Source organism: Patiria miniata, unplaced genomic scaffold (genome assembly GCF_015706575.1).
Source record: "Patiria miniata isolate m_02_andy unplaced genomic scaffold, ASM1570657v1 HiC_scaffold_17, whole genome shotgun sequence".
Taxonomy (NCBI): Eukaryota; Metazoa; Echinodermata; class Asteroidea; order Valvatida; family Asterinidae; genus Patiria; species Patiria miniata.
Genome location: NW_024037055.1, coordinates 238,592 through 255,454, shown reverse-complemented (window position 1 = coordinate 255,454; position 16,863 = coordinate 238,592). Strand labels below are relative to the sequence as shown.

The window sequence follows — 16,863 nt, the reverse complement described above, 5'->3', positions numbered from 1 at the left end:
TTCCAAATACGGTGGGTAATACTGCCAAAACATACCCTTCCAGTGCATGCTCCAGACACATGTGATTGCATTGGTTTTAAATACTGATCTTTGGCATTTCGCCTTTTGTTGACTTCCGCCAATGCCATCTTAGATTGCTCTCAGTTTCCTTTATTTTGTAAACACCCCTATACACTTATAATTGAGCACATTAATACGAACTAAGCCCGCATCGCCAGCTTTGAGGGGTAATGAATAAAATAAATCACTACAAGAAAACTCTTTACAATTTATGACTGGGGAGAAACATTGAATGAAGACCTGCTACAATTGGAGTTTTACGTATTAAACATTAAATGGCCATTATTCTATTATATGGTCTGTCTGCAGCACAATACTATCCAATTTGGTTGTAGCTTGGTATGAACCTAAGCCGCCATGTCGTATACATAAATCCAACTGACGTCATGATGACGTCTTGACATGACATCTCACTCACATTAAAGCTGCATTTTCTACAGCCTATAGGCCTAAATCTACATTTGCATTTTCTTTTTACTACACCTGCATTACCTATCAGTCTGTAACATAATGCCGAAACAGCCCTATTTGTCCACAAACATATGTCTAGTTAAATCTTGTTTGTGTTTTTTGTTTCTTTCTGTCAGCTCTTCATCAATTATGCTGGTTCTAGATCTCTCTCATCCTCATGAACTGTGGGTAACCATGGAGGTTCTTCTTAAAGCTGCACGTAAAAGAATTGAAAACGTCATGACTAAACTGTTAACTGCTTGTCCAGACGTTCAAGAAGAAATCATGACTAGATCAAGGGAACGATTTGGGGATCATCCTGTAAGTATATTATGTACAATGTATCAGGTCTAGTATTATGTTTAATTTTTCTTTTAACCCTTTCGTGTGCTGACAGGTTGTTAATAACCAGTTTAACAGTCTTCCACAAAAATGATTTAATGACAAAGAAATGGTGCACATCATAAGACAATAGTTCTTTCATAATCAGAAAGTGGACTCTTAAGGGTGCTGTTTCAACTTCCTTTTTGTAAGGGTCACCATTTTCAAAATTTACGTAAACAATGTTCCAAGTTCTGAATGTAAAATGCTCAAGTGTCAGGATTTTGTTTCAAAGTTACATGAGAAATGACTTCACTTTTTCATGCAGGAAAAGCCCCCAGAATTGTAGTTCCATTACTGAACACACCTTACCAATGTTTACCTACATTTGTATATAAGCAGACAAGCGCACGAACCTCGCTGAATAAAAAGGCGCCCATGCCACACCCTCTGCTCCCACCACATGTCCATCATAAAGCTTGTAGACCAGTAAATAAACTGCCATAGACTCCAATGATAAATGCCCCCAGGCCACTTCAAAAATTCAGGAAAAATACTCTCCAAGGTATTTGAGACACACATTAAATTAAAGCCATTTGATTTAAAGCTAATTAAAACGATGACTACACTCCATTGCAAAATAAAGCACTGTTAGGGTTCCAATTTCATCCAAATTGCACAGAACTACAAGCTCACAGCCCTGTGCACGGCTTCCACCCATATTTTTTACAAACCCTCAAGTTCATGGTCCACAATATGCTCAAATAACGAAGAATTTGAGGGCATGCAAATCGTGATTTGGCCAGTGTAGGCGATTTTGGACCGATTTACTGGCCTGCAACCATAAGGCCCTGTACTACAATTTAGGCTTGTCCTAGTTTTATTTTACCCGACGTGTAGCGTGCACATCGTGTGAATTTAACACATGAAAGCCGTATTTCACTGTGCTGACAACATCGGCATATGTCGCCTAAATGAAAAAGAAAGCTGTCAAGCTCAACCCGCACATCTTCGATAGCCACGAGAGCACATACAAGCAACAGAGTGAGAGGTTGTTTCAAGATCAAAATTGCTTGCGAGACGGCCGGGACTTGGCGTTGAACACCACTGGGTCAGTCCGTAATTCGACCAGCTCAGCACGGTCACCACCAAGCTCACCAGTCATCACGTTTTAGGCAACGCTAAATGGTCATCACGTCACAGGCACGATCGAGGTTCCCGGATGAGATACAGAATTTTCTTCACATATTTCCTGATACACCCAGTTGAATTTTATACAGTGTTCCCGGTGGACTTTTCACACACCAATATATGTGCCGTACTATGGGAATTCTTTGCAGTCTATCGTGAAGTACTTTTCTCTGGAGGATACCAGTCTCATTCTTTGCATGCAGCGCTCAACTGTGTCACACTTGCGGTCCTGCTCGGTAGGCACCGTCGATATCGTATTTTGGCCAATACCGCTATATCGTTTTTTTTATATCGATATTATTGATATATTGATATTTTATTCATTTTAATTTTCAAGGTATTATAACAGGCGTGAATTGCATGGGATCTAGTCTTTCGTTCGCTTAAAAAAAATAGCTGACACCGAATCTGCGTGGGGACGTATTCGCTCGTACCTACTGCCCTGCAAACAGGATGCTGGGATACTCTGATGAATTCACGATCTGATTGGTTGGATTTTCCATGACCAGTGACCTGCGCGTCATCAAGGTCATGACTCTGCAAGGTTTGAAACGGTCGTTAAGACTGATTCATTACTCTTGTATTCCAGTTTAGAGATGCTTTTTTCTCGTTGAAAAGCGAAATAATGTAGGAAATTCTGTAAAATATATCTGTGTTGTAAATTTACAATTCCCGTCACTCGCTCAGGCTTCGTTTCGAATCACGAACGGTCGGATTGCATTATGCGACGCTCAAAATTTTGTCCACATGGTCCGCAAGGAAACAGAAATCATATCTGGTTTGGAATGTAAGCTTAAAATTTAAACTCAAATACAGATGCTCCGTTTCAGTGATCATTGAGAAAAGGATAATTTTCATGACAAATTTGACTGTGAAGATGAATTTTGCCAAACGTAAAAAATGGTTTGCATAAATAATCAGGTTGTGATCTCTCTGAATCATGCATTTTCGTAAGAGCAAACCCAGCAAGTGATAACAAAAAATGTGTTTGAATATAATTTTTTTTTCAATCTTGAATGGAGTTTTCCTCAACGCGACATTTGCGGTCTAGTATGGTACCCGCGTAATTGAGTCTCATATATTGTTTAAGGACACGTTCGGGGATACACGGTTCTAGATTTCGGACCCGATGGGAAAATCTTGGGGCCCAATACTGTTTTACATTTTAATTTTGCCGCGTATTGGGCCCGAGATTTCCCCTCGGGTCCGAAATCTGGAACCGTGTATCCCCGAACGTGGTACATGGGTTCGAAGTCTGACTGTGGGAACATGGTGCTTGTGCTCTTGAGCAAGGCACTTTACCATTATTGCTTCGTCCTTCAGATGGGACGTAAAGCCGTAGATCCCTTGTGTTGTATAATGCACGTTAAAGAAGCCAGTAACACTTATTGCTGAGAGAAGGGGTTTGCCCCGATGTTTCTGGCAGTGGCTGCAATATACGCCACAGACATACCGGTAATCGATGAAGTCACCAGTCGCGATAATAGGGAGTCTGACTACAGGATCAGACTCTGTGTTGCTCTTTATGCTGCCTATGCATGCAACCATTAAAGTTATGTACCGCCCTCTTCTGGCGAGAATGAAGGTCGTAATGTACATTGTACATGCTGTGCATGATGTTTTAAAGCTGTGGCTTGGTCAACCAAATTTTAAGTGTGCTGCAGGTGGCATGTTCAATTTTGCTTATTGCCACGAAACATTGGAAGGTTTTAAACCTACCCTTAGATTGTGACTTACAGCAATTTACAATTATAACTTGCAGTGTTGATTTTTCAGGAATTTTCAATATCACGTCCCTGACTATGTATGTGCAACGTTTCAACCCAATCGAACCTATGGTTCTGTAGATACCAGTATATTATTAAAATATGCACCCTTATCACCTGTACAATATCTATGGGATTTTGAGGGAACAAAAAGAAGGAAAAGAAAGAAAACATCTTAATGAAACATGAGCTTCTTTGGCTGATGACCAAAGCAGCTAATGAAGCAATTAATGTGGAACAGCAAGAAGTATATTCTACACCAATCCACTTGCATATTTCTATATATTGAAATGTGTGGTTTTCTTTTCTTCTATATTAACAGGACCTGGAGATGATTGATCCATTTCTGTTACCTTTAGTCATTGTGGGCATGAAGTATGATGTTTTCCAGGCAAGTTATAATATCTTGTGTACTTTAGGCCAAAAAAAAAAGTCTCCGGTTTCTGGTATGCGCGCGCGTCGCCGTAGCCATGCGCGTCGGCAAAATGAAAAAGGTTTTTTTTTCAATACAAGATGATGTCTCAAAACCGCCAAACTCACTGGTTTGACTGGAATCCTGCTGCTGCACAATTTTAACGTGTTTTTAGATGGGGTTATGATCGAGAATAAGCTTTTTGTGGCCTCTCTGGACTCCCATATATTTGCACTAAGTTTAGTCGGGCACCATTTGCAGTCATCAGCCGACATTTGAAGCAAAAAAAAAAAAAACAGGTAAAAAAAAAAAAAAAGCCGCGTCGCTGCACCACTTTTGGGGCAAGCTCCATACCAGAAACCGGAGACTTTTTTTTTTGGCCTTGGTGTTGTTGAATTTAGGTTGAATTTTTTTTTGTTTTATTAGGTTTTTAGGAAAACAATTTACAATTGGTATGTATATTTGGTAGGGAATATTTGGTTGTTTCCACTTGATTATTCTCTGTGTCTCATTCTAAATGGCACATTGAGTGAAACTCAAATCTCAAGAAACAGCAATAGTGAGGATAATATGGACCTGTAAGGAAATTAGAAATGGTTATGTGAAAAATGTTTTTAACATTTCATCATTTATTACTCATGTGGGGGCAGAATCAATTGACATGTACATCTGAGGTTACCATTCGGTCAAAATAAGCTGAATTTTAATGTAAATGAAAGGTAAAAATGAATGTACCAACCCTAATATCCGTTCAGTGAATTGTATTTTCTGATGGGTTTCAGGATTTTGACTCGGAGAAACGGAAGATAATCGGTAGAACATTAAGATTTGTTGCACACCATTATGGAGCTTCTTTACAGGTAAGAAAAGAAGTAATCACATATTCAGATTGACTTTCACTTAGAATCCATAACAAAGTAAATTTAAATTAATGCATAAAAGTGAAACAATATCAATCATCAATCAATCATCTCCAGACATAAGTCTGTTCGATAAAAAGAACATAGGACTTTTCCACATTTTATTTTAAAATGTTTGTGCTTAGTTTGTCCATGTGCAGTCAAGTTAATGTTCAATTTCATGTACGAACAAAGCTCCATGATTCATAGGCTGTTTTTGCATACACGAGTATGAATTGTAAATTTGTGGTGAGTCCATAATATGATCAAGCCCTAAAATGAGACTAGTCATCTCCACACATTCAATGTCGAATAATATGTCTGAGTGAAGCTTCAATAAATATGAGTAATTGCAATGTCTTCAAACCACCTTTTCCATCCAAAACGAATGAGATTTCTTAATATAGTGAGCAACTACATGAATAGTGGGAGTCATTACACCTCTTTACGCCAAAACAATAGTTAATTTCTTTAAGGGGTCGAAAATGCAATGTTGCAATACCTTAAATTAATATACTTCATAGCCACCCGGACTCACCCAAAGCATTTGCTAGGACTTTGTGCACTGACTTTTCCAGTGCATTTAACACCAGCGAACTTCATTATCTTGGTTCCAAAACTGTTGCAATGAATGTTTCCTCTATTCTGCAGTGGATTTGAATATTTGAATTTTTTTACCTTTTAGCCATATCTCAAGAATGCAAAATTCAAAATTCTTTTTGTATTCGGTTCGTTAGGTAATAAATAGGTAATTGCACAAAATTTTGAAAAATGTGTGACGTCATCATGACGTCATCAAAAATGTGATTTTTTAAAACACTTATAAGGCAAGGTCCGATCGTCATGAAACTTGGTGGGTAGGTAGATAATGGTACTAGTATGCAAAGTCCGAAGTGATGTCACGAAGATGTCATCGTTTGATTTTCTATGATTTTTTTAATACTTAAAATTTTATTCTGCTTCCAAAATTGCACACTTCCATTCATTGGGTTGAAACTCGATATGCGGGTAGACCGGGATCTGTTATAGGAACAAAATGAGATGACGTCATGATGACATCATGGTGCCATTTTCTATGATTTTTTGAATTTTTGGACTTTGCAGCCATACCTCACGAACGCAACATGCACAATACAAAATTCTTGTTGTATTTGGTTTGTTAAGTAACAAGTATTTGCACAAAATTTTGAAAAGTGTGTGACGTCATCATGACATCATCAAAAGCGTGATTTTTTAAAACGGGTATAAGGGAAGGTCCGATCGTCATGAAACTAGGTGGATAGCTGGATAATGGTACTACATGTTGTATACATGCAAAATCCGAAATGATGTCACCATGATGTCATCAGTTGAAATTCTAAGCATTTTGAACAACCTTTAACTGCATGAAGTACTCTAAAAAGTGACTGCAAAAGGACCAACAAAACATAAACATTTGTAAAATGCGAAAAACCCCTATGTTCTGTTTTCAAACAGACATACAGCTCTAGTTTTCATTCTTTTTCAGACTTCTGTCCATAGCATTTGTACACGTTAATCTTCAGATTCCCTGCACTGTGGGCACTTTAATGATTGCAATTGACTTTAAACTTGACAGAGACATCAATGAGCTGTGTGCCAAACATCGACGTCATCATGACATCATCATCATGTCATATGGGATGTCATGTAAAAGGTGCATTTTGCTAAGGCCTTTATCTCCAAAACTATAAGTCAGATTTGGTTAAAACATGGTACGTACTGTAATAGACTGAGCTGTCTTAGAGATGAAAATTGAAGTGGCGTCGTGATGACGTCATCACGTGTCATGTGATATGACATTACAGGGGCATCATTCAAAGGCCTTTATTTTCAGAACCATAGGTCCAACTGGGTTGAAAAAAATACGTACTGAGACCGAGATGTGTTATAAATAAAAAATGAAGTGATGATGTCATCATCTATGTCATGTGACATCATATTACAGGTGCAGTTTGAAATGGCTGTAACTACAGATCTGTATGTAGATGTAGGTGTGTACCAGGATCAGGATGTGTTAAAGATAATAATTAAATTTATGTCATGATGACATCATCACATGACATGTGCAGTCGCATTAAAGATGCATTTTTCTAAAGCCCATATCTGCAGAAATATAGGTCAGATATGGTTATAACTTGGTATGTAGCTGGGGAGTGTAATAGATTAAAATTGAAGAGACATCCTCATGATGTCATCATGATATTATTACCTGTCATATGACATCGTATTTAAGGTCATATATATACAATGTATACACAAGGGCGGATCCAGGGGGGGGGCCAAAGGGGGCCATGCCCCCCCCCCCCAAACCAAACCAATTTTTTTTTTTTTTTGTATATGACATCGCAATAAAGGCAGGCAATGAGTACACCACCATCTTTTCCTCAAATAAACATTGGTTAAAGTGATCAGAAATTGCCTCAGATCGCATTAAATACGCATTAGAAAAAAAAAAAAAAACCAAAATAGCCCTGTGTTAGTCCACATGACAAACACGTGACATGTCTAGTTGCCGTTTCCGCATAGTTGCGGAAAATCCTTTGTTTTATTTTTTGGTTCTAATTTTTGTAATTTTTTTTGTTTTCATTTCTAACCCAAATCCCATAGTACATTTTTCATCCAGCAAACAAAGTCATATTCCCATAAAATTTAACTAAGATAAAGACCCCATTGTGAAGACGTGTCCTGAGGAGTGACGTCATTATGACATAATCAGGGGTCGTGTGACATCATCTAAAGGTGCATTTTAAAGTCATATCTAGAGAACTACAAGTCTGATTGGGTTAAACAGTCGGTTAGAACTTGATTAGACACAATGGAAGAAAGAAACTTTAACTCACAGGATATGTACTTTGTTCCAATGCGCATGAATGTAAGTGACTTTACTAGCCTGCAGGAGAAAAAAATTGCAGATGCTGGGGGTCTGATCATTCAGAGATTGATTACCAATAATAAGCTTCCATGCTGCAAAGGTAATCATGTCAAAATATAAACTAGAGATGTATAGCAACTAAACCTTGCATTTTGCCACCTCATATGGTACAAGGCCCATGGACTCAATTTAACTTGTCACAAATCATTTAAGGCATAATTTGACTGTAATGATTTGTTCTCTAATTTCTATTTTTCTTTCCTTATCACTGCATTCCTCTTTTTGTTTAGTTGTTTTTGACTGCAAAACATCTTTTCCCATGAGATCTGTTATCCGGGAATCATCAGGAAGAACTCCGGTTCAGATTGGTCTTCCAGAGTCGCTTTGAACTAAATAGATTAGCAACAACTCAAGTCAACCCAAAGAGACTTGAGGTTTAAGACAGGCAAACTTAATACATGAGGATCGCATGCTAATAAAGGAAAACATGATCTTAGCAACATGCCACCATTGCCCCCATGATTTTGTGGCAATATGTTTTCGAACAGGACCACTGTATCTAAGATTGTTTTCGCTCTTCGCCGCACTGCCGAAAGTGAGGAAAACCTCCGGTATTTATAGGCAGTAGAAGTCTCGGGATTAAATAATGCATGAGCACTGATTTAGGAATTAACCAATAGTAATCTTCCATGTCGAAGGATCACATGACTAGTCACATGGTTTACTAAGAGTGCCTAGTGCAAGAGACTAGAAACGTGTGCATTTACATAAGGGAAAACATGGAGAGAGAAGTGTGCAAATACAGAGAGAGATGTGTGCAAACAGTGAGATCAGAGTGCAAAAGTGTTTACACAACATCTCAAGCAACCTTGATGAAGTGAGTGACAAGCTAAAAGGTTACTGTGTCACAGGTTATTTACATCACAGGATGTCTTACCGCGCCCCGTTACGCGACAACGCAAGGGTAACATTCCATTCCCTCGAGCTAAGTACGGGACTGGAAAACTGGACCGTGAACTCCCGTTAGTGTTCATGGGTAACACACGGGGGAGAGAAACACTCCGTGCCGCTGAGCAGTCTCTCGGAGAACGCCAAAGCACACATGCTATGGGGAAAGGAACTTAGCTCGCTGGGGCGAAGGGAGGTGTGGTCAGTCGCGCACATGTGCCTTGCTACATGAATAATGAATGCAGTAGCGCGCGTGGTATTGCATCATGCGCTGTGCTTGGTAAGAGACCCTGGGAATAAAAGTGCAAGTTGGCAATTTACGATAATTAGGTAAAATAAGGGAACAGCAAAAGACAACAATAAGATTGTGTACTTCATGGACAGAGGGCGCTAGATTTCCATAATCAAGCATTCTGGGTTCGTAACACTATTCCCCCTCAAGTTTTTACAATGTCCTCGTTGAAACCAAGAGGAAAACAGTAGAGTCAATACAGTTATTTGAAGTTGGCTTGTAGAAACTCCAGTTCATGAGTTCAGATCGAGGTAGAATAGTGAACACCAAAAAAACACGAATTACGCAGGGCACAGCATAATTCGTTGAGCAAAATCTAGAGTTCTTCTAGAGTTTGTGGTGACTGTCACTTTTTGATGTTTTGTATCTAATCTACTTGTAATAGAACTTAATTCTACAGAGACTAAAAACTACTAAAACAGTAGAGTCAATACAGTTATTTGAAGTTGGCTCGTAGAAACTCCTGTTCATGAGTTCAGATCGAAGTAGAATAGTGAACACCAAAAAAAACACGAATTACGCAGGGCACAGCATAATTCGTTGAGCAAAATCTAGAGTTCTAGAGTTCGTGGTGACTGTCACTTTTTTGATGTTTTGTATCTAATCTTACTTGTATAGAACTTAATTCTACAGAGACTAAAAACTACTAATTCGGAAAATACAAGAAGGAAAATAACATAAACAAAACAAGAGTACAACTGTTCGAGTTCTACGAGTGTCGGCGACAATGTCCTTGGCTAGACACACTGTGATCGCAAACACAGCTGTTGCGTCCGAATTTATGAATGGACGGTCATTGCAGTGTGTACTTCCGCATTCCTGACCTTAGCGGGGTCAACAGAAAACGGATTTGGGGGCTAGTCAAGATCTACGAATCTCGCTGGTGAACGCTTAGTGCGAGAACTTCGGCGGATAGGGGGAGTGTTCGTTGCAGTTTTTGTGGGAGGAGCGTTGACTGCAACAGGTAGTTCTGGGCTGTTGTTCTGGGCTGTCGAAGGAATGGACGGTGTCTCAAGCGGAGGACAGTTTAGGCGCAAAGTCTTTTGCAAGTCTGTCATTCATTTGGGAACATCATCGTTGTGGTACTGTTTCAGTCGGTCATGGTGGTCGATGGGGTGATTGGTCTAACCAATCAATTACAACTTTCAGTCCGGGGTCTGCTCGTTGCATTGCAGCAATTTCTTCTGATGTGTAACCGTTAACCCAAGATGAGTGATGTCCAGCACTGAAACCGGTGTTAGCGACCATGGGGGTACGATCACTTGAACCGTCACTTCTGTGGTCGTTTGGCTCGTCAGTAAGATTAGATAGTTCTGCACTTTGCGATCCGGCACTTGAACCGGATTCTGCATCTTTATTGGGGACACAAGGCGAGTCGCAGTTCTTTTCTGTTCTCACTGAGTCAGGAGAGATTTTAGCACGTTTTGGTCGTGTTGCCCGAATGGCGGCGGACGTGGGGTGTCCGGGAGTTTCTCCAATAGGGATGGCTAAACGACTATTGAACTGTCCATCGTCAAAGTCGCCGGTAAACACACTGCACGAGCGCCAAATGAGTTTACCTAAGCTGCACACAGGAACCAGTAGGAGGGTTACCATTGTTGCCATCAGCACGAGGACTGTCGCAAAGGATACGGGCTTGACCGTGTCGGAGATGACGTCACTGCACAGGGGGGGGGGGGGGGGGGACATCAGTCGGCTTGGTTGGAGGGGTTTGAACTTCAGCAGAGTCAGTTTTGATGGTTCGGGTTGATAGGGGGATTACGTTGTCGACTCGGAAGGACACGGTCCGCCGTAGAGCACTATGGTCGGTGCGTACTCCCCGGTGACACGCCGGTTGACGACTGGGGTGTTCCTGGCGATGGCATAGAGGGCGTGCTTGCCTTAAGCAGTGACGCTGTCCGTTGTTCTGCCTCAACAGCACGCTTTTCTGCCTTCTTAAGTTCTCGTTTCAGAGTGTCCAGCTGGTCTGCTTCATCAGGCCGCAATGATAAGGAGCCGAATGACAGCTCAAGGTCATCTGCTTCTGCAGAGGCATTAAGCCTACGCGACTTACGAAAAAAATTTGGCATGGTGTATACAGGGGTATGGCACCACGAAGATAAAGTGTATAACCTCGGTCGAGCTGTAATGGATGGCTGTGTCGAAGTTACTTAAGGTGTAACTTAGAGTTCAGAGTTCAAAGGTTTGAACAAAATCAGATAGACGATTTTTCATAAATCGGCAGAGTGTATAAGTCTGTATCCCACCGCTAGCCACCAGTGTTGTGTTCCCTAATAGCAGTTCATGAAACATTTATTAGAGTCAACAATAATTCAATAAGTTGGAGGGAAACAGAGCTTTGGGTTGACAGTCACACATGGCAATACACTGATTTATTCATCTCTTCACTTTACATAACTTTGTGTAGATTTCATCAACCTATAGGGTTTCTCCTTTTGGTAGTTTGGTAGCGTTATAGAGATAACAGGTTGGTGTCTACAAAGTCTATACATGTACTATGTACTATGGCAAAACCATGTCAACCAATACGAACCGAGTGGGCACCGGCACAGTACGGGTTATCGACGGTCAGACCGAAGGGGGAGCGGTTCGCTACGGTGACCGGGGAGGCAACGGCAACTGGACGGGGCCAGCAAGTGTACCAGGCCGCACTACAGTTGGAACCAAAGTGTGCATGTGGCGTATCGGGTATCCAAGGTCAACCAAGGCACTATGCACCAAGAATAGTGTTTATGACAAGACCGGGCTAGCATAGCTGAACTATGGGAGGAATGGCTACGGGGAGCCGGCTGGCCACAGCAGGAGCGGTCCGCTGTGGTGACGGGGATGAACTAGCTCTGGCTGGGCTAGAACACCAGACAACCGCACAACATGTTCAAGCTAAGACTAGCAGTCCAATGGCCATTCGAAACCGCACAGCACCATTGGGACTAGTGTATTACTATTTCACCAGCTTCTACACACTCCTCGAGGGATCTAGGAGAAGGATGCTTCATAATAACACTAGTACTAGTGATTGCACTATTACTTCACCGCGCCTCAACCACCGAGGAAGGGATGCTTCGTAGTGACAAGAGTCGCACAACAATTGGTCTGTCAGAGTCGAGTTCGCCGCATATCATACTAGTTACCGCACAACATATAAGTTCGCCGCCCAACTTTGGGTTTAGGGTTCGTTCGCACTACATTGGTTTCGTCATGACGGATCCAGCTCTTTAGGAGCCGACCCGACCAAACCTACCAACTGGTCGGGTCCTCACGCATACTTTTGGAGCTTTTCTAAAGGGAGAGTGCATGTGTGCCCCAGGGGATTAAGATTGTTATCACCACTAATCCTATAATGAGTGTGATAAGAGATCCTGCCTGAACGATTCAGCTTACAATTTTGCAACTAAATACCTTGATATAAATTCATATAAATATCTTATTATTTACGTGTGTGAAATGTTATTTTGTTTTCTTTTTTGAACGGTTAAATTCCATAAAGTAATGACAGAGAACGATTATTACCGCTGGTCGTGATGTCCATGTGGTCATATTGAAAGTAGTTCCAACACTCACCCAGCCAGCTGTGTTGTCCACAGGAGGTTGTTTATTTAAGTGATTAGGGGGATTATCTTGCTGGACATGGGTGAAGTGTGGTTACTCAAGGACTCCCCACTGGGGTTGAAAAGTATGTGTGAATCCATCTAGGTTTTCTAAAGGGCTGTTCACGTAATGTGGTTCGCCGCACTGCCGAAAGTGAGGAAAACCTCCGGTATTTATAGGCAGTAGAAGTCTCGGGATTAAATAATGCATGAGCACTGATTTAGGAATTAACCAATAGTAAACTTCCATGGATCACATGACTAGTCACATATATGGTTTACTAAGAGTGCCTAGTGCAAAAGACTAGAAACTTGTGCATTTACATAAGGGAAAACATGGAGAGAGAAGTGTGCAAATACAGAGAGAGATGTGTGCAAACAGTGAGATCAGAGTGCAAAAGTGTTTACACAACATCTCAAGCAACCTTGATGGAGTGAGTGACAAGCTAAAAGGTTACTGTGTCACAGGTTATTTACATCACAGGATGTCTTACCACGCCCCGTTACGCGACCACGCAAGGGTAACATTCCATTCCCTCGAGCTAAGTACGGGACTGGAAAACTGGACCGTGAACTCCCGTTAGTGTTCATGGGTAACACACGGGGGAGAGAAACACTCCGTGCCGCTGAGCAGTCTCTCGGAGAACGCCAAAGCACACATGCTATGGGGAAAGGAACTTAGCTCGCTGTGGCGAAGGGAGGTGTGGTCAGTCGCGCACATGTGCCTTGCTACATGAATAATGAATGCAGTAGCGCGCGTGGTATTGCATCATGCGCTGTGCTTGGTAAGAGACCCTGGGAATAAAAGTGCAAGTTGGCAATTTACGATAATTAGGTAAAATAAGGGAACAGCAAAAGACAACAATAAGATTGTGTACTTCATGGACAGAGGGCGCTAGATTTCCATAATCAAGCATTCTGGGTTCGTAACAATATTTGTAATGGGTGGATTGTGTGATATATATATAGTATAGTGGCTACTAATTTACGCATATTTACATACATTTGTATTGAGTTTCAGCTCATGTCTATAGTGGCGTTCAAAATCAAGTCGCTCTTCAGTTGTTCTTAGGCCCCATGGACTAATTACGATTTGCGTGTGTCCCCATGCGCATGCATGCACATGCGGGCAACCCCGTGCTGCACGGGTCTGCCCGCAATTGCACGGGCCCTTGCGTGCCTTTGCGTGCAAGTGCGGGCAATTGCGGGCTGATGCGGGTTGGTGAGCACAGGCATGGGTCGCTTACCCTAATCCCTAGATTAACGCTGACAAACGAAATTGGGTAGCCGGCCAAGGCGGCACCAGACAAAGAGGTTGTGATGAAAGGACTGGAGTCCTTTTCCTTTTTCTTCAGACCATGCTGTTGCATGATGTGAGCCAGATTCACGTCAAAAACCTTCTTTGGCGAGCTAAAATCTGAAGGCCCCTATCTGAACAGCACACCCACTGGAGTGAAGTGCTGCGTAGCTGCTTTTGAAGCTGTTTGAGCTAAGATTTGAAGACGTAGGGGTGAAAATTTTTAAGCATTTCTTTCGACACATTTTGTACCGAAATTGTAAACAAACTGTGGGTACATGTACTTGTATTGTACGTATAATGTGTACGCTGTAGCATGCAAACTTTAATACACAGCGTCTGCTATTCTATTTCATTGTACAGGGTTTTTATATTCTATTGAAATATTGTAACTCAACTGAGCTTTATCACTCATCAATAAATCAACCAAATCAACTAATGACAGAAACCGATGAGAAGTTCTGATGATCGTCCATGCTTAGTGATTGCCTCCCAGCCTCCTTAACTGGTGAACGAGTCTCCCCCTTTGATTAAGACAGCAGGGCCGACCACTACAATTTATTACCTTATTTTGGAATCAAAAATATTGCAGCGACGTAGCTTTCGATGTCATCGTGACATCTTCATTCAGTGTAGTGAATGAATGAAGATGTTGCGATGACATCAAAAGCTACATTGCTGCAAAATTTTAGATTCCAAAATAAGGTATTAAATATTTCTTAACATAATGGAATCCAATATCAGTGCACATGCTGCTACTAAATGAATAATTGGAATGCAAATTTACATCTAGATACATTTGTATCATCATATTTTGAGCTTTATGGAGGGATTAATAGAATGAGAACATTAAATTCTTGTGGTTATGATGAATTTACACCTCTACAAAGTCGATGGAGGAGCCTCTACGTGAGTTTTACACACAGTTGTGTTCTAGCAAAAGAAAATATGAGTAGGCAAGTTTGAGCTAGAGATTTGAGTGGTCAGGGACTTTCTCGTAGGATAGGGTTGTTTATAGGATGGAATGTGTGGTCGAAAGGTGTAAATTTGTAATCCCCCTCCCCTAATCACTGACCTAATTTATGATCATCAATACTCTGTGTTGTCTAACCCACAACATCCTGCTTACTGGTACAGAGGCCTCTTGCAGTGCAGATAAAGGGTTGTGGACATCATTTACATGTAATTGGTTATAGACAGTAACATCACAGTGGCCACTGTGGGTCAGTGCACAAGGAGAAATTTGTAAGAGACAGGCATTTACCATAAGATACAATAGCAGTTGGAGCTGTGTGCATTTGTTTTGGTTCTTGATCAATCTATGCATGGACTAAACTGGAATGGTATGAAAGGGAGAAAAAGAACTTCTCTTGACACAACTACAGTAGGTACAACTAGGGCCAAGTTCGGGCAAGGACCATTAGTCGACTAGTGGTTGATTTGTGACGTACCTTACGCCTGCGCACTAATAGCAAAGTGCGAACGTCTCTAGTCGAACGCTGGTCAAAATGTCATTGCAAAACGTCTGGATCCTGGCTCCCTGCTGTACGTTATGAACGCGCGCGGCTATGGTTACCAGCGAAGCAACCAACCCCAGTAGGTTGGTTCTAAATAGTCGACTAGCGTAGTTAACCATCGTCGACTAGACAGAGTTCGGGCAAGCGTTAGTCGACCAATGGTTAACTATAGTCCTTGCGCGAACTTGCCCCTTATCAGCATTTGGGCAATTCCATGGTTTGATGGACATGGCTTAGAATTTTTTTTTTTTAATTTTAACCCTCTTTCACATTTTTATTACAGATTATACATTCAAGTGTATGAAATTAACAAAGAAAAGCCAATTTTATCAAACATGTTTTTTTTTTTTAGAAATCTTGTCCTAAAGTAAAAAAAAAAATAATAATAATTGTATACAAAGAACTCTAAAAATGTGGTAAAGTTTTAACCAGAATTGCTTTTAACACAATAGAGATTTCAATCATATTCTTATTTCTAGCATGTATTATAGTCTTAATCTCTGAAACATTATGTCAATTCACATCCTTCATTCATTTTTCATTTTAAAAAGGAGCATTTCATACCTTTTCTGGGTCAATGTAACCAAAAAGATATAAAAGTTTGTTTTCAACAATATCTCTAATGAATTAAATTTTGGTCTTTAAGATTTTCCTCCTTCGCATTAATATAGATATATTGGTGTTTTGTTGATACTAATACACACATTTTAGAATCAACTAAGGTTGGTAACATGAGTAACTGTTGTAATGTGATTAGCCAAAAATGTAACGTGAGTAACCAATGTTTATCCCACGTCGCCCAAACTATACCTAAACTGACTTTTGTTTCATTAAACTTTTGTTCTTAAACCAAAGAATCTCAAGCATCAAAGATTCTTTAAGACAATATAAGTTTGCGGTAGCACCATGTGAATAAATCTCTTTTGTGAGTATGTGTGGTTCTGAAAAGAACCGGAAGGACTGAACGTTTCAAACAGTATGCTCTGCCCATCAGGAGAATGAGGGATTCAGCGGTCGATGCTAGTGAGTAGTTCTGCTTGGCTCCAGTTGATCGGGTGGTACCCCCGACGCATCAGAGAAGCCATCGAGATCATCAAGCATAACACTGTTCCCCAAGACATCGGTTTCATCATCAACGACATCTGGCGCCCCATCCTCAAGTCCAAGTCCGATGGGTCTTCTATACCCTAGGACAACTTAGGTTCAGTTCTCGCCTATGGGTAACCTATA

General features: G+C 40.9%; 1 protein-coding gene across 2 annotated transcripts in view; it reads left to right on the top strand.

The window, feature by feature from the left end:
• The window catches only part of LOC119723307 (cytoplasmic dynein 2 light intermediate chain 1-like), a 73,640-nt gene that overhangs the window by 5,505 nt on the left and 51,272 nt on the right, over positions 1-16,863 (top strand). For both annotated transcript variants that reach the window (XM_038193854.1, XM_038193855.1), the window contains exons 2-4: positions 648-831; positions 4,111-4,179; positions 4,983-5,060. In XM_038193854.1, the coding sequence (XP_038049782.1) occupies positions 661-831; positions 4,111-4,179; positions 4,983-5,060 (318 nt within the window). In that variant the 5' untranslated portion in view covers positions 648-660. The remainder of the gene's footprint in view (positions 1-647; positions 832-4,110; positions 4,180-4,982; positions 5,061-16,863) is intronic.